Source organism: Rissa tridactyla, chromosome 4, assembly GCF_028500815.1.
Source record: "Rissa tridactyla isolate bRisTri1 chromosome 4, bRisTri1.patW.cur.20221130, whole genome shotgun sequence".
NCBI lineage: Eukaryota > Metazoa > Chordata > Aves > Charadriiformes > Laridae > Rissa > Rissa tridactyla.
The window spans coordinates 19452436-19479482 of record NC_071469.1 but is presented as its reverse complement, the minus strand read 5'-3'; the positions used below and the strand labels follow the sequence as shown (position 1 = coordinate 19479482).

At 37.5% G+C, this 27047-nt stretch overlaps 1 protein-coding gene across 1 annotated transcript in view; it reads left to right on the top strand.

Annotated features, from left to right (window-relative positions):
• The first annotated feature begins 5814 nt into the window (after positions 1-5814).
• The window catches only part of LOC128908197 (mucin-5AC-like), a 58201-nt gene continuing 36968 nt past the window's right edge, over positions 5815-27047 (top strand). The window contains exons 1-25 of the mRNA XM_054197881.1: positions 5815-5919; positions 7871-7942; positions 9518-9589; positions 10572-10833; positions 11868-11982; positions 12452-12542; positions 12941-13053; positions 13554-13770; positions 14112-14237; positions 15286-15403; positions 16246-16384; positions 18677-18787; positions 19198-19267; positions 19996-20133; positions 20219-20383; positions 21140-21234; positions 22218-22344; positions 22923-23178; positions 23812-23861; positions 24477-24577; positions 24699-24850; positions 25391-25529; positions 25631-25744; positions 26077-26256; positions 26754-26993. Of these exons, the coding sequence (XP_054053856.1) occupies positions 5847-5919; positions 7871-7942; positions 9518-9589; positions 10572-10833; positions 11868-11982; positions 12452-12542; positions 12941-13053; positions 13554-13770; positions 14112-14237; positions 15286-15403; positions 16246-16384; positions 18677-18787; positions 19198-19267; positions 19996-20133; positions 20219-20383; positions 21140-21234; positions 22218-22344; positions 22923-23178; positions 23812-23861; positions 24477-24577; positions 24699-24850; positions 25391-25529; positions 25631-25744; positions 26077-26256; positions 26754-26993 (3336 nt within the window). The 5' untranslated portion in view covers positions 5815-5846. The remainder of the gene's footprint in view (positions 5920-7870; positions 7943-9517; positions 9590-10571; positions 10834-11867; positions 11983-12451; positions 12543-12940; positions 13054-13553; positions 13771-14111; positions 14238-15285; positions 15404-16245; positions 16385-18676; positions 18788-19197; positions 19268-19995; positions 20134-20218; positions 20384-21139; positions 21235-22217; positions 22345-22922; positions 23179-23811; positions 23862-24476; positions 24578-24698; positions 24851-25390; positions 25530-25630; positions 25745-26076; positions 26257-26753; positions 26994-27047) is intronic.

Sequence of the window (27047 nt, the reverse complement as noted above, 5' to 3'; positions counted from 1 at the left end):
GGTCTTGCAGAACAGGTGGCAGTCCTTTGATGCTTACAAATCTTACCCAAACTCCCAAGTGAGATTAATTTGTGGCAAATTTGTTCTTCCCTGTATTTTATCCAACACCTCCCATTAGTTTAAGTCTTTCTGCTGTACTGTTATCTAAGTTTGTAAACTGAAATGCTAAATATAGAAAAGGAATTTTTTAAAGTTATTTTACAATAGAGATTCAACACACACACATACTTACCATGCAATATGTTCTCCCCTCAAGGAAGATGACACCACAGAAAATGTAATTATTAAAATGAATGGCAATATTTTCATTGAAATACTAAAGAGGTCTCTGCTAAATTTATACCACAGTTATAAATTTAATTAATTTCTCACAGTCTTGAATCATACATGGACTAAAGGATTTTGTTTCTGTCTCCATGTTTGTCTTTGTTTACATGCATTGGATTATAATTTCCATGCACTGTTTGGATAAACAATGTCTGCTACAGATTTAAACTAAGGGTATATTTGAAAGGGTATAGCCCTGGGTAGAGATATCAACTCAGATCCCAAAAACAGTGTTGCAATGCCAGTGCCTCAGAGAAAGGCAAATTTTCTTAGCTGCAGCTTCATATCAATGCAGTGGCACTATTTCCTATTATAAATTTACCTTGGCCGCTCCAAGCAGAAGACCTCTGCAACACGCACCACTGCACAGTGTAAATATGTCCTCAAGCATGTGTGTACATCAGTTTTTTAGTCTATAATACCAATTGCAAATATGAGTATGCACAGTTGTGGTGTCTGTGTTTACAAGCTATAAAGAGGCTTAAGTGTTTATCCCCTTTATAAACAGAGATATCCTGGACGTGTTCAGACAACATGGCAACCTCACTCTGCCCCCTGTGTTCACACTCCTCATGGTACAGGATGCACACAATTTTTTCTGTAGAACCTTCTCTTAGTCAGAATATTGCAGGGATCTTCATGGTAAAAGTGCCTTTAAGATTTCCTGCTTTGTTTATTTGTTTTTCTGTTGCAGAACTTAAATTTGAAGTGACTGAAAAGAGCAAGGACATTATCATCAAACTGCTTGAGTGCCACAAAGTTAATTTGTAATGCCATTTAAAAGATTTATATCAAATTATAATCGTGGTTTTTAATTGTGCATTCTTCATTTTCTTGACAGTAACCTTGAAACACTGAGACTGAACGTGCAGAAGTGCTGAGCATTCAGTTACTGCTGAAACCAATAGGAGCCATACTCTGAACATACAGCAATGAACGCAGTGCCAATTACTCCGAAAAAAACCCAGATCCCAACTTGTCTTCAACTGGGTATGTGAAGAGGAAGATAAAGGACACTGGGGGAAGAAGAGGAAGAGAAGAATGCAGAGCAGCATTGATTGCTGCTGAGGCAGATCTGAGGCAGAGAACCAGTAATGATGCATATGGCAGAAGCAGCCAGTCATGAGAAGGGTTATTCTGTATGTAAATATCTTGGGAATGACAACCTGAAATTTGGCCCTGGAGTTGCGGAAAAGGTGTGAAGGAAAGCATGGGCTAAAACAATGCTGTTCAACCTCTGAATGTTTTATTACAGGGAAAACACCTCATACCAGTGCAGAGTTACTCTGGGAACTTGGGGTCATCTCACTTGTGACAATTATTGTGCTAATACTAACACTATTGGCCACTTGACCCAGTCCACGCCAGTCATGAAATTTCATATCTTTCCCAGGAAAAGGAACTTGGTTAATGTAAGAGCATGGATATATTTGACATGCAATATTTAAGAGGTCTCCTTACTAGCTTTGAGTAGGTAGAATGTCTCAATACAGGACTCTAAGGTGTTCTGTAACTGGATTTCTTCCCAAAGAAAAACTGTTAAATAAAATGAGGGATACTATACTCAATATATTTTACTTCATGGTCTTATTGAATCATAGAATCATAGAATCATTTAGGTTGGAAAAGACCCTTGGGATCATCGAGTCCAACCATCAACTCCACTCTACAAAGTTCTCCTTTACACCATATCCCTTAACACCACATCTAAACGAGTCTTAAACACATCCAGGGATGGTGACTCCACCACCTCTCTGGGCAGCCTATTCCAGTGTCTAACCATATTGGTGTTAATTAGTCTCTTCTGTTGCAGCTAGATATCTTCCAATGCCTGATTTGACTTGTTATGCTTTGCTTGGGTTCTTCTAAATGACACTGCAACCTTTTAAATGAACAGATAATAGAAATAAAACCAGAAATAGATCCTAATCATATTGCACATTACCTGTTTTACAATAAAGCATAGCGGCTGCAATGGAGATCAAAGCATTATCTAGGAGAACTACTCATGTTAATGAAATAGGGTTTCAGGTCTCAGGTATTTATGTGATTTCCTTTTCAATCAATGAGTTTTATCTAGGAATTTGTAAGTAAAGGAATGGCTCAATGGCACCATGTTTGACTAAGAGGTAGTAAAGGACATAAAAGGAGTTGTATCCCTATCGTAGCCCTTAACTATAGCTTTACTTTAGCTATACTATATTGTATCATAATATAAAATACCTACTGCAACTGTTTGAAATGTTAATGAACAACTTTTGAGTAGAAACTGATCAGTTGCCTCACTTTTCCATACAAACTTTCAGATAAAAAATGTGGGTTTGAAATTGCACAGATTAAAAATTAGAGACAATCAGAATGGTACTTCAGTCTAATGCCCCAGAACCACTTCTGGAGCTTAAACTCCTCCTCAGAAGTGGGCAAATGACCATCCAGAGAAAATCCCAGCAGACAGATCCTTGTTAACTTGCACTTTAGTGCTGGCACAGAGGAAGTGCCACAACTTCTATCAATTTCAAGTGTTTTCATTCTTCCCTCAAAATGAAGCTACTCCAATACAGCACTAGGTAGACTAGACACCTTCTGCGTGTCTATTTAAGTCCATCATTCTATCTCAGAAATATAAATGGAGACTCTGATTTCAATCATTACTGCACTTGAAAGTTAACTAAATTTGCTATGATATTTTATTTGCATCTTGCATAGAGGATGTACAAAAATAAGATATGACAGTCTCATTTTTTTCTTATGAAGAACCAGATTCAGAAATCATGAGTAAGACGTGTGAATAACATCATCACCATGGAGAATTTGATCATGTAGTATTAAAAAAAATGAATCTGAAAATCCTAACTCTTTTACTGAAACATTTCATTCAATTTAATATTGCAGACACAGAGAGTAGGAATACGATCCTGTGAAAAAGAAAGAGAAACTATAGAAAGAAGTGTCGGGGTTTTCAGATCAAATGCAACGTCAGAATCTTTTCTCTGTTCCGTTAAAAAAAATTTAAAAGTATGTACATTAATAAATTTTTCAAACATATTAATACTTCTGATTATGCAGTCAATTGCACACTGATTTGATCATAAACAGTTACACAAATCTGGATGTGTTATTCCAAACCAATCTTAAAAAAATACTCTCCCATGTCACCTGTGTAGGTCTATTGAGTGAATGGGGCTGGAATACATATTGAGTGAATGGGGGTGAAGTCGAAATATTTATTTGAATAACTAGTAATACTACTAAATTAATTTATCATAAATATTTGGAAATTATTTTTGCAAGCCTGATATATTTTGACACATTTTATAATAATTTCTGAAAAGGATCAGCACAAGGTAATGGAAGTTAACATGGCAAGAGGATTAATCAATGAAGTAACCACTTAGGAGTATAAGGATAATGTGATCCATGACATATAAGAGACTTGAGACTTTCAGCCAAAAATGCAGATATAGGGAACCACTTTTGACAATGCCTTAAAGCTCAGTCAAAGGGATTAAATTTAACTGCAAACCAGCTTCAGCCATACAAAAGGAATCATCAGTAGTGACCAAACTGGGATCTCTGAGAGGTCATAGAACTTCCCTGAACATACAGGAAATGTTAACCTGTGTATATAAAACTACAGCATAGCAACTGTTGATATGAATTGATTTTTTCAGTGGTAAGAAATATAATGATTCATAAAGTATATTTTTCTTCTCACGAACAGAATCACTTAAGAAGCTTATGTGTGTTACTCAGCTGAGTTTACCATACTGTTTTATAATTACTTTAGTTATGCACCGCTTATATCTGTTAAAAGTTTTCTTTTCTAGATCTTCATCCTGGATCTTTAATAATAACTGTTAGCAGCGATAACATTTCCCTTAAATTTTCACTTGATGTACTTCTGTATATACAAGTCTCTTGTAGTCATCTTCTTTTCCTTATTTAAATAATACCAAGGTAAATTATACATCAATGGAATTGCCAGAGTTATAACTCATGACTAAAATCGATCAATTATTTTCCTTGACACTTCCATTTTTATTTAGTTGTATCACTTTTATTTAAATATTAATAATGAGGCGTACGTTTAAAATGTTCAGGAAAGACAGCATCTTTGCTTGGTTCTGTTTACTGCTTAGCGAAAAAAATGTGCTTTTTATTTCTCTCTAAATATTGAAATTACTTCCTCAAATGTAACTGCTCCAACAGAGGAAAACACATATTTTTCAGAAAAAATCATACAAAATTGTGTTTGAAGGAATTTCAAATGGCCATTTAGTCTCTTCCCCTGCCCCAGGGCGCTGTCAACAGCACTTACACCATTCTCAGGCAGGTGTTTTTCTAACATGTTCTTAAAAACCATCAGTGATGGAAATTCAACAGTCTTCTTGGGCAACCTCCATGAGTACTTCACCATCCTTGAAAAAAGAAATTTTCTCCCCACTGTCTAACCTAAACTTCATTCCCAGTTTTAAACCTGATTACATCTCGTCCTCTTGCCAGAGAATATAGATATAATCCCACTACCTTCTTTGATCCCATAAGGGATTATGGGATTCATGGTCCTAGTGAAAGACTGTGTTTCTCTACATCGAGAGGTAAAACACCATAAAAAGTTAATTCACCAAAGTAATACAGCTATAAATAAATATACTAACATATTCACAAAACATTGTTCACTCTCTCATTGTTCCTAAGATAAGGAAGATTCCAAAGGACATTCTTATTAATCAGACATTTTTATGTCTGTAGGAACAGCAATGACCAAGAAAATCTTCATTTCTTTTATTGTAAGTAGATCAATCTACTTTGTTATGGTGAAACCATGATTATTCAGAAGGAAAATAGCTGAACTAGCACTAAAACCGCCCATGTGAGAAGAAGAATCGCTCGAGGAAAGGTCCATATTACTGACTCTCCAATGCTGAAGGATTTTCACTGTGTAGTCCTGTTTTGTGCCTGGCCTGTGGATAAATGCTGACTTTAGAAGGCATTTGATTTCTCCATTTTCACCGTCAGAGTAGCTACATAGACAGGCGCAAGCTCATTAAAAAAATCTGTGTCAGACCAAACTTCCTTGGGTTTTCTGAGAAGTTGTCATCTTTTACCAGAAGGAGGAAAATAAAAACAAAGTAGTGAAGTAATTCATTACAACCTCCTGATCAAAAGTCACTCAGAAGTCCCTTAAATTGTATTTATCCCATAATGCATAACAATGTGGGAATACTAAGCCTGAGCAAAAATTCTTCCTGCACACTTCTTGTCATTTCATCAAAAAGACCTGTAGAAAGAAGACTCCTCCTAGAGTGCAAATAGATGAAGGAAAGTCAGAGCATCCTCTATTTACCTGTGCACCTGCAAAGGAAAACTAAAATGTCTGAAGCCCCACCTTTTAAGAACCTTGTGAAACGATCTGGGAACTGAGCCAAAACCTGCTCTCTCACTATATAAGACTCGGGAGCAGACAGGTATTTCCTCAGAGGCAGGTTGTTCGGTAGTTTCTACCGGACTTCCAGAAGATGGGCACAGGTGGTGGGACACGAATACCACTATGGATATCAATACTAGCACTTGCCTTCATAGAGATCAAAGGTAGGAAGATTCACTTGCGTGGCGTTTTTACTGTTTTAAAGAATTTATAACTTGCTTCAAAGTTTAAAACGTTTTTTTCTTGGCTTTGTGAAGCTAATGAACCTGTTACTTTTATGCAAGATTTTCTTTTCTATTACAAATACTTTCCTTCCTAAGAAGAGGAAATTAACTGTCTTGAAAATTTATATTGTAGTCCATGCTCTCATCCTATTTTCTCCAGTTGAAATCTGGAATAGCTACACTGAATTCAGTGGAACTCACTCGGAACTCACAGTTCTAACAAAATACCTCAAGATTAGCGTTTAGCTTTTGATGTCCACTTAAAGGTTGTACAGCATTTCCAAATGTACAACCCAAAAGGTCCAAAAGTGGTTTTAGGAAGGAACAAATCAGTGGAATCTGTCTGCATATATTATTAAAGACTTTTTTTGTTTTATCAGCTGATGATACAGTATTGAAAAAAGGAGGCATTTTGCTTGAAAAATATTGGACCAGAGATTTTAAAAGTTCATCTATTCTTGCACATGTGGTTGCATAAAAGCTTACAGCACAGGGCTGGTTTTTGATGGGGTAAAAACAAACGGACTTGCCTTAAATATTCTAAGGTGACACTTAATATATTCTCACAGATGAGTGGAAATCTTTTTTATGTATACTTCACCTGTTAATTTTCCTTAAAGTTTAAGGTAACAACAATGTTAGGTTTTAGTGCATTTTGATCTCAGATGCAGCATTATTTTACTTTTTCCTACTTCCAGGTAATTCCACAGTAACTTGCATTAAAAAGTGATAGTGTCAAAGAATAGTTCATCAAAACACTAGCTGTAGCATTACCACACAGCGCAATGGAAATAGGAATCTGCGATGCATATGGCATGAGGCAGAGTATTGGAGCCATACAGCGCGTGAGAGAGAAGCACAAAGCTCTCTGAAGTTAGGCAGTGAAGAGGAGCCCGAAAGCGCTGAATAGTTCATGGTTTAAAAACGGGCACAATGTGTCCTTCCAACATCAGCTGCAGCCCCCCAGCTGGTGCAAAAAAGAAGGGATTTAGGGAGGCCCCTGCAGCTCTGATTTCAACATTAGCCCCTCTAGCGGTGCTACCCATGGACTGCCCTTGTTGTTGGGTGCAGCAGAGGGTGAGCCTCCCTTTTCGGTTTTTGTCGGCCAGCACAGCCTCCCCTGCAATCTGCCCTCTGCTGAACTCTTACTAAGCAGTGCATTAAAACCCCCTCTGGCCCCTGCAGATTTTGTGCGTATTCCTATTGTGATGCTGCAGTGGAATGGAACGAAATACGGTTTCTTCACTGGAAATAAAGAGTTTTGCTTTGAGGCAAAATCAACATTCACAAATGTATCTATTGTAAAGACCCATTTCTCTCTGTGTGGCTCGTGTGTTTATTTTCGTTCTGCTGCTTATTAAAAAAAGGGCTTGAAACTGTAAAATGCAGAGTAACTTTGGCTTTCAGTAAGAGGACAGAGATCAGTTCTCTAACTCTAAAATGAATTATGCCTGCACAAAAGGGACCTATTTTTAAAACACTCTAGCTAGACAAAGGGTTTTACTGTTGCTTAAAGCACACAGTGATCATAAAAACTAAGAAAATTAATTCCTCTGTCTGAAAAGCTTATAATGTTATCTAGAGGTACTGTGACAATAACAGAATAAGGATTTGCTCAAATTATAACAGGCACATTTTTGATGGCTTCCCTGCAGTAATTTATTAGGAGGAAAAAAACAAAAAGCTGAACGAGTGATGCATGGCCATCATGGTTGTTTGTAGCATGTAGCTCAGGTCCTGATGCAAATCTGACCTCCTGTATATGAACATAGCTTTGCTGATTTTTTATATACTGACTGTTGCATGTTTAAACAGATATGATTGAGAAATGATGAGGGAACTCAAGAAAATTAGACATTAACATTTTCCTCCTCCACTCTTCTTGATGCAGTTCAAGCACAGGATGATGAACAACAAACAAAATCAAACTATGTTTCTCCATCCACCCTGCAGCGACAAAAAGGTAAGTATTTTTATGCTGATCTATTTCTAAGATTTTGTCCCAAATTAAATTGATAAGTAATAAGATTACTAGAATCTTTCTATTCCTAGCTAGAACATACTTCCCCCCCCACAAAAAAAAAAAATAAAGGAGAGAGAAATCCTCTGTACAATATATCCAGTTCCCAGACAATCTCTGGCTGCTCTGAACTGGAGAACTTCCTCTGAGATCTGGACCAGTGGATCTGGTCTACTGATGTGATACAGTTATCTAATCTTTAAATTCATGAAAGGTACATACCTTCTATCCAGAAGTGTATTTTCAGAAGAGGTGTGTGTATACATACATATGACAAAGGCACTTGGTAGTAGGTAACAAAAGATGCATTTTTTATGCTGTGTCAAGATGACTGTATCACTCATGAGAGAACAAGAGAACTGTAACTACCTTAAACATTAGAATAATTAAGCACTACAAGATCATACATGACTCATAACTGTACAGAGCAAACACCATAACTGTATAGAGCAAAATAAAGGTGGAAGGATACAACGCTGACGGGTATATCAGTGGCGACAGGCTGAAACAACTAATCATTAAGCCTGCCCTGCAATCTGTAATTTGTGGGGTCACTAGCTGGCAATTAAAATAGTTCCAAACCCAAACTGGAAGTGTATCACGAATTATTTAATAGTGAGAGCACTTGATTATTGGAACAGATTGTCAAGAAAGGTAATATGTGTGCTTTTTCTTAAAACCCTTACATCAAGACTAAAGATTGTCTTTCTAAAACACATGTTTGTCAGTGATATTTTTTGGTCTAAATGCAGAAGTCAATGACTGATGCTGCACAATCTACAGTTTGGAAGTCATCAGATTCTATGATTTTGATACTTTCAAGGGAGAAATTGCATCAATTCCTCAGACTCTCATGTTAATAAAACCATATTGCATGTTCTCTAAGTATTCTATCCCTTTCATTGCTGAATCCACAGAGAAAACATTGGATTTGGTCATGTAAAATTTAGGGCTGGATCCTACCAATAGAACTCTTTGCACATGATTAAAGTTTCACAGAATTTAAACTGATTTTTAAAAAAATCTGCTTAGAGATGGTTATGCAAAAGTGCATGTTTCAGCAAAAAGAAAGACAGGAGCTTCAGAAAAAAAACAGCTCCCATGTCCCATCCTCAGCTTCTAATGTTCTTGAGTAACTTTCCGCTGAGAAGCAAAGGTTCAGACATAGACATTAGCACCACTCTTTTTGCATCACTACTACAACACTGCTCTAAGGATCAGATTGCTGCTTTTGAGTTCAGAACATCAGGGCCAACATCAGGTGGGAGTTTTGAACAGATAATGGAAGAAAGTACTAAAGCCAAAGAGCATGGTCTTTGGGGTTTGGCGGTTAGTGAAATATATAGAAAGACAAAGAACACAAAGCACTGTGTAAAACACCAATAAAACCTTGTGGAAACTTCCCCCTGGAGTGTAACTAGTATTAGGAAATGTTAATCACTAAAGAGACTAGGTAATCCCTATCAATTTTTTAGGACTTTGAATAAGATTAAAATTCATTGCTTTTTTCCCCCTTAGGTTTTCCACCGGCTTTGAAATCCCATGAAGTGACAATCATTCCACCTTTTCCAAACACATTGAAAGTAAAGGGTAAGTTAAACAAGTCGCTCAGGTATTTGTGTTCTTGTTGATCACACAGGTAGAACATGGAGTGACTGAAGAGATTAATAAAGAGAGTAAGATCCTTTAGTATCATAAAATAAAAAATGAATAAGAAAAGTAGTCAGTTCATCAGGTAACAAGGATAATCTAAATGTGACCACAGTACCCAGCCTGCAGATGTGAAAAAAAAAAAATTTAAAAAAACTTTATACTTTATATATACATAAAAATAATCCTGGGATAAATCAAGCACAATATTTCCAGTAAAGAGAGGGAAATATTAATGTGTTCAAAGCACTGGTGAGACACTTTATCTAGGGTATAGGGTACAATTCTGAATAGCCATGTTCAAGCAGTGCGAGTGTAAATCTGGAAGAGACACAGAGAGGGACTGTGAGGATAATCAGGGAGATAGAAGTGGCTGCTTGTAAGGAAATGAAGACTGGAGAGAGATAAGTGATTTCTGTAATGGGTGGGGGGAGGAGGAGGGAAGTGGAATCCCTTCAAGGTAAAGTGCAGTACTGGCACAAGAACATCCAGGCATACATGAGACAGGAATACATTTTGGAAGATGCTGGCAAAAGTCCTCCAGCCATTCAAAGGGTGCAGCTATGAGAGGCCTTCCCTAGTAGGAGTACCAGCTAGTTTTAAGCTAAATTGAAATTGGTTTTATGGTGAAACTTTAGAACTTCATACATTTAGGAAAGGATTTATAGAATATGGCTGTCAGCAGAACCAGAGCATTGGACACAGCGACCTGGGAGATCTCTTCCAATATTACGCCCCATATCCCTGTGCAAAACAGATTAAACACAAAAGATAACGGAATTAAATATATAACAGGATGGAAAACAGAAGATGGGCTTTTTGGACAAAGGCTAGTGAAAGAAATAAAAGGGGAAAAGCAACTAAAGGGAGGGTATCTACCGCAAATTACAGAAAATTCTTACTGCTTATTTTGAATCCACAGCTGGCAACCCCTCTCACAATGGCCGTGTGTGCAGCACATGGGGTAACTTCCACTTCAAGACCTTTGATGGGGACATCTTTTACTTCCCTGGGGCCTGTAATTACATCTTTGCATCCAACTGCAAATCTCCCTATGAGGACTTCAACATCCAGATTAGGCGTACAATGGTGGAAAATGCTACCATGATAACTCACGTCATCATGAAGCTGGAAGGAGCAGTGATTGAACTGACCCGCGGCTCTGTCCTGCTTGATGGCAAATTGTATGTTCATAACTTGAAATTGCCACCTCTGGTCTTGTTCTCAGTGGGCTCTTTGAACGAGCATCCGTTTCCCTCATCTGATGTCACATTGCTCCCAAGTAGCTGGAGGGCTCAGGTCCTTCCTGAAGTATCAACAAAATTTAGAGGGCCTGACAGTGAGCTAAGCGACACTTCTGCAGATTATCCCTGTGTCCATTTTGTTCAGATGAGCTATATCCCAGATGCTGCCCCGCTGCTGCAATTGTGTGTATATATATCCAATTGAGTCTATAAGCTGGATTCAGTCAAAGTGTTAGGTTTTTACACCCTTTAAGTTTTTACTTTTCATTAATTTTTCAGAACAGGATCCTTGAGAGGAAGTTTTGATGGCTTTTGTCCTTGCACTGAACAGTATGCAGTTGAGCAGTGACTGCAGCTTGTACCTGCGCTCATTTAAAATTAGCTAGTCTGGAAACTTGCTATCTATGTAGCAAGGGTAGCGCTAACTTTGGCATAGGGTGTGAAAGCTGTCCAAAAGGCTGGGTAAATATTTGGGCAGCTATCCCACAGTGAGTTGTGTATTATAGCAGCTACATATAGTGAGCTAGTCTAAAGGTTATCTTGGGTACACCTTTGTGAATAGCACTCATGTCACAGAAAGACTAAAGAGTATATCCTTTTATTATCAAGGGCTTTAAGGAGTAAATAGCAATATCCTGAAGCATACTGCCTGCAAAACAGAACCTCCCAGCACTTTTTTGAACAATACAACCAAAGACACATGCCAACATTTTACTTAGCAAAACACCGTTAAGGGAGATAGCCTTAGGAACAGCAGGGGAAGCAAAGGCTGATCCATTTGACAACGAGAAGCAATTGCATAGGAAACAGCCAAAATGTCACAAACTTGTTGTCTGTATTTAGTTACTGCTCTGACTAATTTTGTCACCTATGCATGTTGAAGCTTCTCAAAGAGAATGAGAAAGGGTATCAGTGTGGATACTCAATGGATATTCTGTCCCTAGCCCCGCTGAATTACTGCGATCTTTCCCCAGGGTCCAGATGCCCTACAGCCATATGGGAGTCTTCATAGAGAAAAGTAACAGCTATTTGAAAGTTTCTGCCAAGTTAGGACTGACTTTCCTTTGGAATGAAGAGGATGCCCTCCTGGTAAGAAAACATCCAAAACATGGCAGAAAGCCTGTGTTTTAAAAATAGTCTGTTTCTATCTTTGCAGTCTTAATCGGCCAGGCAAGCATTTCTTACTTTTGGATTGGTGTCCATTTTTAGTGTATAATTCTGTATTCCAGTCTTCTCCTAATTTCCCTTTTTTTCCCACCATGCTCAGCTCAGGATCAATAGACCCCCAATTATAACGTCCCCACCTAGCAGTGAAGTACTCCTCAGACTCCAAGCCTATCAATGTGCTGATGTTTACAGCCCCAGGGCTGGAATAAGACCAAGTTTTTCTTGATGGTCACTGACCTTCCCAATCGTGCCTACCTTGTTACCACACAACAGTCCGCACAGCATACATATGTCAAATTTTGAGTACGTAAAATATTGATGTAGGCTGTGTTCCTAACCATCAAGGCTGACATTACTGTGAACCTAAGCTCTCTTTCCTCGTTTCTTTTAGGTGGAACTAGATAAGAAATATGCCAATCAAACTTGCGGACTTTGTGGGGACTTCAATGGAGTTCCAATTAGCAATGAATTTATTTCAGAGAGTAAGTAATCAAAAGCATTATTAAGTATTGGGGCTTTGGTTTTCTATTTTTTAACAGTATACTGTAACATACATTGTGGGTTGTATTAACTTCAAAACTGGTGATAGTTCTTTATGTATTTCTATGATGTAAGTTATGTATAGAGTTAGGGCTTTGGATGTATTGGGTGGCTTTCATTACTGTTAGATCTTTTAAGACCTGCCACATGCAACTTTGCTTGTTTTCAATAGTTAAGATCCAGTTCCTTGTACACCTTCTTCATCTCCTTTTGCCTTTCACATTATAGTGATATTATTTGGTAATCACTGTTCATGTCATAGCAGGTAGCGTCACAAAAGAAAATATCTCCATGCAAAAGCCAGTAAACATTATTCTAATATTTGGACTGTTTTTTACAGAGACAAAACTGACTCCCATACAGTTTGGGAATAGGCAGAAGATGGATGGACCCACAGAGCAGTGTGCTGATCCTATTCCTCCTGCTCTTGTGGTGAACTGCTCAGCTGAATTTGTAAGAACCTTTCTCTCAAAATATGTTTTCTCAGAGTAAAATACATTCTTCCTGTCTTTGGAGAAAATTTGTTAGAATTGGAAAACATATAGCATGAATATGACTCAATCTTAGGTCTGGAAAGAATTTTTTTCTAAATTTAATTTTTTATTCTTTGCTAAAGTGAATGTTAAAAAGTTGCATTCCCCTTCCAAGAGAAGAATGGATATTCTCATAAAAGAGAAATTCACTGAGGATGTCTTAATATAAGAAACTCTATAATGCTTAGGAAGTCACCTGAGCTGAAAGTAACTCAAGATATGGGAAGACAGAAGAGTTAATCAAAGAAGTTCCATGCATACTTGCCCTATTGTTATTCTTTTCCCTAAACATCTGCTTATGGCTAGTGTTGGACAGGCTTCTGGACCAGACAGACCTTTGGTTTATTCTGCTACATGCCTTAAATGATTAGTTTCGTATTTTCTAAGCACTTGTTTTACCTTCTCTATTTTCCCTCCTAGGCTTCTATCTGTGCAACAGTATTAACCAGTAAAGCATTTACAAGCTGTAACGCACTTGTGAATGTTCAGGACTACATTGAAACTTGCATACAAGACCTATGCCACTGTGATAGCTCTATGGCTGACTTCTGCATGTGCAACACCTTTGCTGAATACTCCCGGCAGTGCGCTCATGCAGGTGGACAGCCTCTGAACTGGAGAACCCCAGAACTGTGTCGTAAGTGTCTCAGGGAGGGACTTTCACCTGTGCTTACTATCCGTATCTAGTAAACTTCAAATACGTGATTTTTTTTCTCGAAGAAGCCAGCTGTTTAAAGGTGCATGTAGTTTTCAAGAAATCAGTTTTAACCTGAGCATACTCAAGACTTTGGAAATATGGAAGTTTAGAGGATTTTGCATTACTAAGGATTTTCAATATATATCCAAAAGTCTAAAATGTTACATCCTCCACTGTATTCTTCCCATTATATCTTGATAGAAAACATCCTAAACTGCAAATACTGTTTTCTCAACATTTCAAAGGAAAAGTCAGCATTATAATACTTTTTCTACTTTCAGCCAAATTATGTCCTTTCAACATGCAATACCATGAGTGTGGCTCCCCCTGTTCTGACACGTGCAGCAACCCGGAACGATCTGCACTTTGTGAAGATCATTGTACAGATGGCTGCGTCTGCCCTCCAGGCAAGCTTATTTCCTGCCCTTTTCTCGTAATCAAAACTGCTAGAACACTTACCTGTACACATTTAACAACTTCCCTGCTCTGTATCATTCTCATCACGTCATTGCTATTGTTATTATCATTAAAGTAATAACTACATTTGTTCCTTGATACACATGCAACATTTCTATTCAGATTACTAAAAACGCCCTTTTAAACAACAAACATGCCTGAGACATGTACATAACGACTGAACTGAGAATAAGACACTTTGCTCCTACAACAAGGGGAAGTCTTCTATTTTCAGCATCCATATTCAGTTCACAGAAAGTATGTAATGTTTAATCACATTTTGCCCGCAACAATAACTCCTGGTGTTAGCAAGCTGCATCTGGTTCACCAGATTACCAAACCCTTCCTGTCCAGTGCTGCATATCTAAACAACAAGGAGCTGAGAGAGCATTAGGCAGCGAGAAAAATCTGGTGCTTCAGAGAATTACGCATGTGAACTGAATGTCAGTACAAGACAAACAACGCAAATGTGTTCTCTTTGTGCACTTACTTCTGGGGCTGAGAATTGTTGCTGTTGTGAGTGACTGCATGGTAGGATCCTCACCTCTTGCAGCTCTTCTGCCCATCCTCCATGATGTCTCATAGAATTGACCATCGCTTTTTTGTGTAATATCATTGACTTCTCCTAGATAACCCTCTGCCTTTGGGTATAAAAATATTTACTGTACAGATACATCCCTGGGCAGTCCTACAAATGGTTCATCTATTCCACCTCATTATCTATTAATTTTAGTCCTAATTCCAATCTAATGAAGTCCATAACAGAAAGGTGTTTCCCTAGAGGTCTCTTTTGATCACCCTAAGATTTTAGATAGGGTTCAATGGAATATAGCCCTTCGATTCCTACATAGCTGGCATCCTATTATTTTAAAGTACTTTCTATTAATTTTCTGTGTACTACAGAAGAAATGGAACATGCTTTCTGGTGTCTGCCAGATATGTGTACAAAAGCAGGTTCTGCAGTGCACAGAATGAGTAACAGACCAATTCTTTCCCTAGGAATGGTATTTGATGACATTAATGGTGCTGGCTGCATTCCCCGTAAAGAATGCCACTGTACCTATGAAGGTGAAACTTATGCTCCTGGTGCCTCCTTCTCATCTAAATGCAGATCATGGTAATATACTCTCTTTCTCATACTTCTTTTTTAGGTGCATTACCTGAACATTTTGAAGACAGGGAAAAATTACTAATTTCCCCTCAAAAAGAAATGAGGAACTACTTATCAACTGAATTTCCTTGATTACACATTTTTAGAGGATGCTTACATCTCTGTTTTCTCCTCCCATTTAGAAGCAAAAATTTAAGTTTTGGTATAGGTACCCCAATTTCAAGAACAACCAATTAAAGGAGACAATCAAATTCAAATACTAGAGGTGTTTAAAAATGTGAATTACTGTGTTACGTCCTTTGCAGCACTACAGTGTAATACTAGGATACTCATGTAAACGCTGTGGAGGGCGTGACATTTAGGGACATGTTCCATTAGACAGAGTGGGAGATCATGTTTGAGAGGCATGTTTGACAGATATGATATACATTTTTCAATATCACTATAATTACTGAAGTATTATTGCATAAGTATAAGTAAATGCAGCTATCTATCTATGAATACAAGAACCACAAACATGCATGTTATTTTCCAAGAAATACTTAACACATTTGAAGCTTGAGCCATACTAATGGAGGTGAAGGGCGATCCTTCATACGTAGCAGAATGGATGCCAGGTTCACCAGGACTGAATTATGTCCAAAGACTAGAAATGAACAGCAATATATAAAAAATGATCACTAATATAAATGTACCTGCCCCATACTTATTTTGAGATTTCAAAGCAATGTTGGTTTCTTTGACAGTATGATCAATGCTTCAAGACTAAGGCATCAGCAACCTTTATTGTCTCTTATTTCATTTATACTTGCATTACCCAAGGTTACTGAATGCCTTCTTCATTTCAGTACCTGTACTGGAGGTGAATGGTCTTGCGTCACCCAGTCATGCCTCGGGACTTGCAGTATTGAAGGAGGCTCTCACATTTCAACGTTTGATGAGAAATATTATTCCTTCTTTGGAGACTGTAGCTACGTCCTAACCAAGGTAAAAATGAGTCACAATCCTTGCCAAAGCAATATGCAATATGCTAAAGGAAAACATTATATTATATATAATGCTGTTTAATTAAAAATACTGGCAAACACATCAACTGTCTGAAACTTAGAGGGTGAACGTGGAGCCTTAAATGGATTTCAGGGGGCTTTCCGTTAGGGTTATACTAAATAAACATATCATAGCAGTTTTGTGTTCGTCGGTCATTGTTTAAGAATTGCACTGAGTTTTTAGGTTCCATGAAACAATCTACACGCTTCCCATTATTTTTTTAATCAAATATTGCCTCTCTGGTGTTTTATAATTACTTCTTTCTGAGCAATGTGCTTATTACATCCACTGGTACTGTCCTTTTTGTCACAGTTAATATAGTTCAATGGCTTATTTGATTAACAGTATTCACAATGCAATTATTATTATACAGAATGCATGGGAGAAGAATTATTTCCTTAAGACGATCTACCTTCCAAACAGTCTTTCCCAGTAAACATAGATTCGCGTTTAAAAGCAAAAAGCTAAAAAGTCATACATGGATTGTAAAACCTGAATTAGACATTGATGACTTACAAAAATACCTAATATTAACTGGAGTTTTTAGATTAGTAGGGACTGAATTCTGAGCAGGTATATCTAAAATAATTACTACAAACTTGCAGATTTCAGAACCCTGGGTATATTGGTATTTATTTGTACTAGATGAGTGATTGAAACAATTTACATAAATATTAAATTATGTTCATATTAAATAAAATCTGTTCTCAAAAATCTCAAGCTGAATGTTACAATGAGAGAGAACCATAGAAAACTAGAAACATAGAAACCCGTAAAAAGCTAAAGTGAAGTAATTTAGAACTGGAGTAGATTAAATCAATGAAACTTTTTGATTTGCTTCACAAGCTCAATCCACAACAGGATCATAGATCCAACTTATATGTTAAACTCCCCTTTTGGCACTAACATATAAAATTAGATTCTCAGAGGCTCTGGAGGTACAGAAAACCCCTAAACATGGGCACAAAAGGCCAAAAAGCCCACAATTTTAACATTAAATTTCCAGATGGCTGTATTTTGCATCTCAGCTGTCCTCAATTTAATCTTCATTACACCAAGAAAGTGATAAGACACATTCAGAATCACAGCCTTCGTGTGTTTCCCTGTAACATCTTGGCTATTAGGCTTGCTTTGAATACAGCTCGCAGAACACAGACCACTGAAAATCAGAACCAAGAGAAAAACTGAATTTTGCCTTTATTCAGTAGTTTAGTTAGTGAAATTTAGTGAAATTTTAGCTTAATTTTCTCCTTTGAGAGGATATTTGAATGCCTATTTCCTATCTGTTAAAAGTATGTCCAAATCACCAGGCTATTTAATAATCTATTCAGTACAGAAGATACTGGAAATAATTTCTATCCTCTCCCAGGTAAACACCATAACCAATGGGCAAGAACTTCCTTCTTTAGCATATTAAACTAGTATTACTAGTATTATTAAGAAGTCTTAAAGTTCAGCTTAATAAATTTAACCTGCCCTTGAATACCAGAAGTAATGGATAGCTTTCACTGTACAGACTGCATGAATGCCAGCTTGCTTAGTGACTGGGTACATATATGTAAGAACATACAGAATCATAGAATCATTTAGGTTGAAAAAGACCCTTGGGATCATCATCCCCACTCTACAAAGTTCTCCCCTACACCATATCCCCCAACACCACTTCTAAACGACTCTTAAACACATCCAGGGATGGTGACTCCACCACCTCCCTGGGCAGCCTATTCCGGTGTCTGACCACTCTTTCTGGAAGAATTTTGTCCTAATGTCCAGTCTAAAACTACCCTGTTGCAGCTGGACGCCATTCCCTCTTGTTTTATCACTAATTACCTGTGAGAAGAGACCAGCACCAACCTCTCTACAGTGTCCTTTCAAGTAGTTGTAGAGAGTGATGAGGTCTCCCCTCAGCCTCCTCTTCCTCAAACTAAACAGTCCCAGCTCCTTCAATCACTCCTCATAAGACTTATTCTGCAGGCCCTTCACCAGCTTCGTTGCCCTCTTCTGCACTCGCTCCAGCACCTCGATATCTCTCTCGTATTGAGGTGCCCAAAAATGGACACAATACTCATGGTGTGGCCTCACCAGTGCTGAGCAGGAAGAGCAGGAAGAAAAGGAATAAACAACATTTTAAAAGATTCACTGTACTAAAAATGCCATTTGAGTGTGAACCTTTTTAACATAACTATTTTAACATAACAAATCCTTTTAACAATATCTTTTGTTTTCTTCTAGCTCTGTGACAGCAATGAATTCACTGTTCTGGGAGATATCCACAAGTGTGGCCTGACTGACACTGAGACATGCCTCAAGGGTATAGCCATCAGCCTGAGTGGAGGACAAACTGTAAGTAGCAAATGTAGACACCTAACATTCTGCAGGGATGTTTTTGAAGCTTAATAGACAAGTAGTTTGCAAATGACACACAACAGCACAGACAGGAAATCTGCGCTGATCTTTTTGTTTTATTTCATTTGAACTTTATTCAAAGAAAGATTAAAAATAAAGTAGGTTCATTGTCAGTCAAGATCCTAGTAGTTTTCTGTCATTTAGTTTTCTCTGGGAATTTTCTTGTTTGTTTTGACAGTTAATGGACCGCAGTAATAAAGATTAAATAGTATAGCAATGAGAACATCATCATAGTGTCCCCCCATATTTTTTGCCTTTATCCTGAACAATACTAGATAGAAAACATTTGGAAAGTGTTTTGCCTTTCCTAAATATACTTGATAATCATTGCCTTTCTTTGGGGACAGAACATTGTGATCCAGCCTTCCGGCAGTGTATTTGTGAATATGATCTACACACAGCTGCCATTCTCTGCAGGTAAGTTCCCTTGGAAGACTTCTGTGATGTTTCTCATTTTTAACTTTAAAGTATTATTACACTGGTTAATTGAAAGCCAAATTCTACCTTTGGTTACACTGAAGCAAACCCAAGGTACCCTAGTCTCTTATTTTTAAAGTAATGGGGTTTGCCTATTCAACTCTTAAAATTTTAGTAAAAACACGGTCTAATTTTAGCAATATCTAAATGGACATTCAAGAGGAATAATAAGAGAGGAAAGAAAAACTCTGATATGCAACAGGACTCCAATATCTCAAATTGTTTAGTTCCCTCTGTCCCTTTGCTCAGTGCACATTCATCACTGGAGAGTTTTTTTCATGCCAGTTCTTCTCCAATACTACTGCACCTGAACACAAAGGAAATCATGAAAGGACAGAATAGGTCCATGTTGGAGTCTACCACTAAATCATGCTACATCATTTTCATCAAGTAAAGGTGATCTTTTAAATAGCAACAGAAGTATGTGTTCTTCCCCTTATTTTCAAACACTTGAAAGAAAGTGGAGGTTTTTTATACATTTGTTGTTTAGGGTAAAGACGGCCTGTTTTGGTGCTGGATTTTAAATCCTATATGGATCATTTTCCCCCCAGTTCTTCAGAAATTAGCATCATATCAAACACCGCTGTAGAATCCCTCTATACAATGAACAGTCATTTCATCTGCTCATCTCATATGAAATTATAACTCTTACATTCTTATGTCCCTAGCAAATGTCACCATCTTCAGATCATCATCTTTCTTCATTATTCTGCAAACAACCTTTGGTCTTCAGCTACAGGTTCAGCTTGTGCCTCTCATGCAACTTTTTATAGACTTAGACCCATCACATAAAGGGCAGACCTGTGGTAAGTCATTTTACCATTAACAAGTGCCTTCATCAGTATGCTTCATTCTCCAGGAGACTTTCACAGCCCATCTGCTTCCTTTTAGGTCTCTGTGGAAACTTCAATGACGTGCAGACAGATGATTTCAAAACCACTAGTGGTGTAATAGAGGGTACTTCAGCTGCCTTTGGCAATACTTGGAAAACTCGGGCTGATTGTCCTGATGCCAAAAATACCTTTGAGAACCCCTGTACTGTCAGCATACAAAATGGTAAGCTCAACATATAGCAACGTCTTCTATTCTCTTTTAAGATGGAAAGAAGAAATAAACTGATCAACCACCAAGCATTTATCCAAACTAACAATGGACCACTTGCACACACACTATTTTCCTCATTTGACACTAGAAGTCTTCAATCAATAAATAATAACTAGGATAGTATTTTGGATCTTCAAAAATATTCCTTTGGATAAAGAAAGCAAGTGTATTCCCCAACTTACTTAAGGGAAAATGGAACCATACAGCATATCAGGGACCCATTCCTGGAAAGGACCAATTGTCATCATCAGGAAAAAAGCTATGCATAGCCCCACTGAAAACTGGACTCAGTGTGGTCCTTCCACTGTTAAACTGAGAACCAGATGTAGAATTCAGAGCTTCATAGCTCTTAGGCTCCATTTCAGCCAATGAAATATGTAATTTTTGAGCATTCATAAGCTACTCTTCTGTTTTCTGAGATGAACTAGTGTATTTTTAACTCACAATGCGAATCTTCATTTTCAAAATTCAGCTATGGATTTCTTAGTTTATTCCATGACAACTACCATGAATTAAGAGCATTCAGTTTACAAAGAGTTCATATTTCTGTATAGAGGAAGTGAAAGACTGTGTTTCAGCAAATGCAAAGCTGAATTCTATCGTAAAGTTAAGCTTCTGCAGTTTCCCTGCAGGAAGTATTGTTACATTAGGACAAGAGTTTAGACAATGAAGTGCAACAGAAAATCTTAATATGTTTTCAATTCACAGACCAGTATGCTCAGCACTGGTGTGGGCTGCTCTCTGATACCACGGGACCTTTTGCTGAATGTCACTCAACAGTGAATCCAGAAGTTTATCAGAAGGTATTTGGCTCTTAAATTTTCCCATTTTAAAGAAAAAGACTCAGATTTCTCATACTAACACCTGAGAGAATAGCTTGCCAATTGGGAGGAGATGCATTCATGATAGTTCTTTTCAAGCCAAGGGTTCATTTTTATCTACACATCATAGTAATTACTCCTTTGTAAAGGTACCTTTTTTTCCATTCCCAGGAGAATAAATTTACAGGCATATTCCTGCTGCCCATATTTTTAAGTACTAACCTAAATGTCTAAGCTGGGAACTTGGATTCCCTGGACTTCTTATCAGATCAAAGGACAAAAGCTGTCCTTTCTGAGATATAAGGAAAGCTTTAGTCAGAATATTAACTAGCACTTTGCTTAGTAGCTCTGAACCGCTCTCAGAAGGCTTTTGCATATATCCAAGGACAGGGCAAGAAATGTGTGTAAGAAGCAACAAAGAGATTTAGATAAGATGTGAACAAAAATGTTCCAGGAATTCAAGGTGATGAAGCTCTGGAACACACTGCCTGGGGACTTTACAAAGTCTCCCTGTTATTGGAAATCTGAAAGATTATGTTCAACAAACATCTTCTGAAATGGTAACATTACAGTGACCTTGCCTGGCATAGCAACACATTAAATGACTTGTTTTCTTCACTCTGATGCAGACAGCCTAAGCTCCTAAGCCGAAGCCCTAAAATTTGGATGGCAACAAATACCCTCTACTTGTTCTAAGAAACCTACCAACACCTGAAAAAGTGAAACAAAACAAGAAAAAGAAAAAATAGTTTAAAATTGTGGCCCTCTAATTACTCACTCTCCTTGCAAAGAATCTTTCTTGAAAGTGCTCCATGAAATCTTCAAATGAAAAACAGACACGTGTTTACTTATGTGTAGGGATTACACTCATTTGTAGCTCTAAAGAACATGACACTCTAAAAAGTATAGAGCACCACGGCTTTGATATGACAATCTGATGATCCTAGGTCACTCTCTGTCCCTAGAACTGCATGTTTGACACGTGTAACTGTGAGAAGAGTGAGGACTGCATGTGTGCTGCCCTTTCCAGCTATGTCAGAGCCTGTGCTGCTAAAGGAGTTCTCCTCACTGGATGGAGAAGCAAAGCTTGCAGTAAGTTTTATTTCCCTTTGCCTCTTGAAAATAATCATTGAGAAGGCCCCACACAGCAGCTCTCAGGGATTCCCACAGTAAATTGTGTTAAATTATGTTTTAAGTACAATTTGAGGAGGAAGGGAATATGACAAAAGACAAGCAGTAAGCAGAGAAATATAAAAAAGAGGTTTTGTTAGATTACTAGCTCAGAACCAGCAGAAGCAGCATGGACTTTAATACCGTTGCAATAGGAATAAACTAAGTAGAGAGTTTCTTAATTTATTTGACAAAAATATAAAAATAGCAATGAGGAAAAAAGACATTATACGTTAACATAATTAAAATATTTTCTTTTTTTAACCCAAACAAAATATTTGTATTTGTGACACATCTATAGGGAAAAATTCTGCTCTAGCACTATAAAATAATTACACTACACTACAGTACAGCAATACAAAATAATTACACTATTAAGGATATCAGTAAAGCACATGTACATACATGTTTATCATATATGCTTTACCTCAACTACTGCATTTATACCTACATTGATTCTTAAATGAACTGCAAATGTAACTCAACTTTTTACTCTCAAGCAAAATACACCACCTTGTGTCCGAAATCCTTGAAGTACACTTACAATGTCGATTCCTGTCAACCCACCTGCCGGTCTCTGAGTGAGCCTGATGTCACATGCAGCATCAAGTTTGTCCCAGTTGATGGCTGCACCTGCATAAATGGAACCTACATGGATGAAAGTGGCAAATGTGTGCCTGCTTCTAGCTGTCCTTGTTACTACAAAGGAATGCCTCTGTCTTCTGGAGAAGTTATTCATGATAATGGTGTTGTCTGGTAAGAGATTTGTAAGCAAAAGAATGAGATTGGATATAGGCAATCATGAAACCACATATACATTATGCAATCTATTCAAGTCAAATGCATTTCTCTCCCTAATAATTTCAATACAAAAAATCACAGATCCTTAAAAACTGTTAGGGCTACACATATTTGGAAGATGGTACTTAGACTGCTACAGGAATTCAACAAACCATACTGTGGTGGGTTAGCCTTGGCTAACAGCCAAACTCCCACCCAGTCAGTCAGTCACTCACTCCCCATCACACCTACTTTTCTTACCCATGACTGTAAAAGACTTGTTCCATGGTGAAAGATGCTTGATAATCCCATTATGGATTATTCCCATTATGAGTGGACTCTGAACTATTCTGAAGGACAGTTTTTAATCAGGCAAATGGACAAAGCAAATAGCAAAGCAAAAAGCAAAGCAAATAGTTAGCAAATTTTTATATAGAATATACTTGTATTTTGGTCTGCTCTAATATAAAATATTTTTAATAGTACAAACTATTCTGATAAAGGATACGTTTTCACCATTTTATCACACAGTAAATTTTAATTATTTCAAATTCATTAGGAAATAAGGAAAAACAAAAACATATCCATTCTCTTTTTTTTTTTTTATAGCACTTGCACTTATGGAAAGCTGAGCTGCATTGGAGAGAAACCTGAACCAGGTAACATATCACTTAAGGTTTTCTTTAAATCTCCCTTTCCATTTTCACCCTTTTCAGTTCTTTCTTTTTTCATCATCATGATGCAAATTGTACAAGTCTGAAATCAAACAAGAAAATGAACTTATGACTTATGTAATGTAGAGGATTCCCAAAATATAAAGAAAAAGATCTTACCTTTCAGATGGCTGAAACAAGTTATAATCCTCTGCGTTACCCATGGGAAAAGAATACTTGGTCACCTCACTGAATGTGAGGAGAAAACTGTCTACATTTTAAATAAAATAAAAGTACTAAAAGCCAAAAAAAAAATACAAAGTAAACCATGATCTTCTTTTTCTTACCTTTTTTTTTTTTTTTTTGCTGAAAGGAAGTGTTTCACAGAGCTAATTAAACATTAATTTCTATGAGTAGTCCAAGCATAAGCACAAAAAAACCCAGATGAGCATGACTTCAAAATATTCAGCTTCTCTTTCTGCTCAAATGCATTATATTAAGGCACACATACCTCATAAAGGAGGCTTCTTGTTTTATTTTTCTTCAGTTTGCATTAAGGAAATCCAAAGATATAAGTACATGGTTGATCTCACCTTTCTCATGGCTTTTTTTCTCTTTCAGTCTGCGTACCTCCCATGGTCTATATTGACTGTGGCAATGCCACTGCAGATGTGGTAGGAGCAGGATGCCAGAAGAGCTGTCAGACTCTAGATATGGAATGCGTAAGTATAGACTCTTTATTGAAAGCATTTTAAACTAGGTGTCTTCTACAATTACCAGCTGCAGTTGGAGTCTTCTACCAGGGAAATCTTTCAAGTCATGTTTTCTCTATGGTCCTTACAGTACAGAACCCACTGTGTCTCTGGCTGTGTATGTCCTCATAACCAAGTCTCAGATGGCAAAGGTGGCTGTATAGCTCCAGAAGACTGTCCATGTGTTCACAATGGGAATTCCTACAGCCCAGGAGAATCAATCAGAGTTGGCTGTAACAACTGGTAAGGGCATATTGAAAAATATTATTTTCAAGCATCTGAAAGGTAATAGTTTAAGCTCTAAGTGAATTATAGCATTTCAGTCTAGCAGTATCAAGATTTATAGGAAGGTATCGTACATAAGATGATCCACTTAGTACCTAAAAAGCAAGCTCTACCTGTTTTTTATAATGGCACACAGCACAGAAATTGCAAGTGGTCAGAAAAATATGGTTTGGATGTTGTCATATTCATTCGAGTCAAGAAAGCTTTTTTCCTTGCAGGCAATTGCTACCTTTCAATACATCCAACAAGATCTGGAAATGTGAAAAAAAGTATTTTCTAACCCAAATTATTCATGACATCATGAAGTAACACACTCTTTGGGTAAATCCCAAAGGCTCTTGAATTATACTGTGTTTCTGAGAATAAGCAAACTTTATTTGTTTAATTTTAAGCTTAAAACATTTTAAAATCAGATTGACGTACATGCAGGAATGTATATATTGCTATGTAGTGTACATGTCTGGTTTTAACAGTTGGAGTGCTTTTTGTCTTATGTAGCACATGTAGAAACAGAAAATGGCACTGCTCCAATGAACCTTGCCTGGAAACCTGTTCAGTTTATGGAGATGGGCATTACACCACCTTTGATGGCAAACGTTTTGATTTTGAAGGAGACTGTGAATATGTTCTGGTCCAGGTAACAGTGTCTTTCCCAGATTTTTGCACTGTCAAAGTACCTTGCATTTTACGCATGACCATGTAGCATAGTTAACACTGAATATCATTCCCCTGTTTCAGAACTACTGTGGTCAACAAGGTATGAACCAGGGAACCTTCAGAGTCATCACCGAGAACATTCCATGCGGCACTACAGGAACCACCTGCTCTAAATCTATTAAAGTTTTCCTGGGCGTAAGTATTTTCTTTAATAAGTTTTACCCCAGGCCTAATGTGCCAGAAGGATGGAACAAGCTGTCCCAGATAGACTGCATCATAAAAGCGTCCTCCAAGACAGTGAAAATATTCTTTGCTCACTGCCAACGATTCTGCTGTCTGTGAGAGAAAACAAAAGAGGGAATTCTAAAGAGAAAGTGCTTAACATGAGGTTGTTGAATAGAATCATTTTTATTATAAGAAAGTTATTATTTCAATAACAGTTACTGGCAATATATAAAACTGTACCCAATAGGTGACTTTTTTAATTGGCCTCTAACTTTCTCTAACTTTTTCTTTTCCTGTCCTAGAACTATGAGCTGGTACTCAGTGATGGACACTCTGATGTTATCCAGAGGACACCTGGAGGAAAAATGCCATTCCAAATGCGTTCCATGGGCATCTACCTGGTGGTTGACACTTCTGTTGGCCTGATACTCATGTGGGACAAGAAAACCAGTATATTCATTAAACTTAGTCCCAGTTTTCAGGTACATTTTAAAATCCAACACCTGAATAAAATGATTTCTGAAAGACATTCATGTTATCTGTCAAAGAAAAAAAAGGAAATTTAGGCTGTAACCAGAACACTAAAAGAACAACGATTGCCTATTTTTACCCTTGTAGCGTTTACTTAGATTGTGTGCTACACATTTTCCTTAAATTACGTTATTCAGCAATGGCATAACAGCAACTACATCAGTAGCATTCTTCATGAAAAGCCCTCACTGAAGAGAGGATTAGATAAAACTAATTAGCTCAATACTAAGAACAAAAGCCACGAGTCTAGTCTGCTTCCGATCCTTATCCTTTCTAACACTAAGTTAGAGACTTCTTTTCATTAAAGGTATTTTATGAAAATGTTCAGGACCATTACTGAAGAATTCAAGATAATCTTAAATAATATTCATCCTGAGGTCTGTTACTCACAGATAATGAGAAACTGTACCTTACTGATCTTTGTCATTTTGTATTTATCTCCACGTAGGGACATGTCTGTGGACTTTGCGGAAACTATGATGGCAATGGAAACAATGACTTCACTACTCGCAGTCAGTCTGTCGTAGGAAATGTGCTGGAGTTTGCCAATAGTTGGAAAGTGTCTTCTAGTTGTCCAAATGCCAATCGTACCAAGGATCCATGCACTGCGAATCCATACAGGAAAGCCTGGGCACAGAAGCAATGCAGCATCATTACCAGTGAAGTGTTTGCAAAGTGTCACTCCCAGGTATGCCAGAAACTTCAGTCTTAAATTCTCTTGAGCCAGAGATTACATTAATTT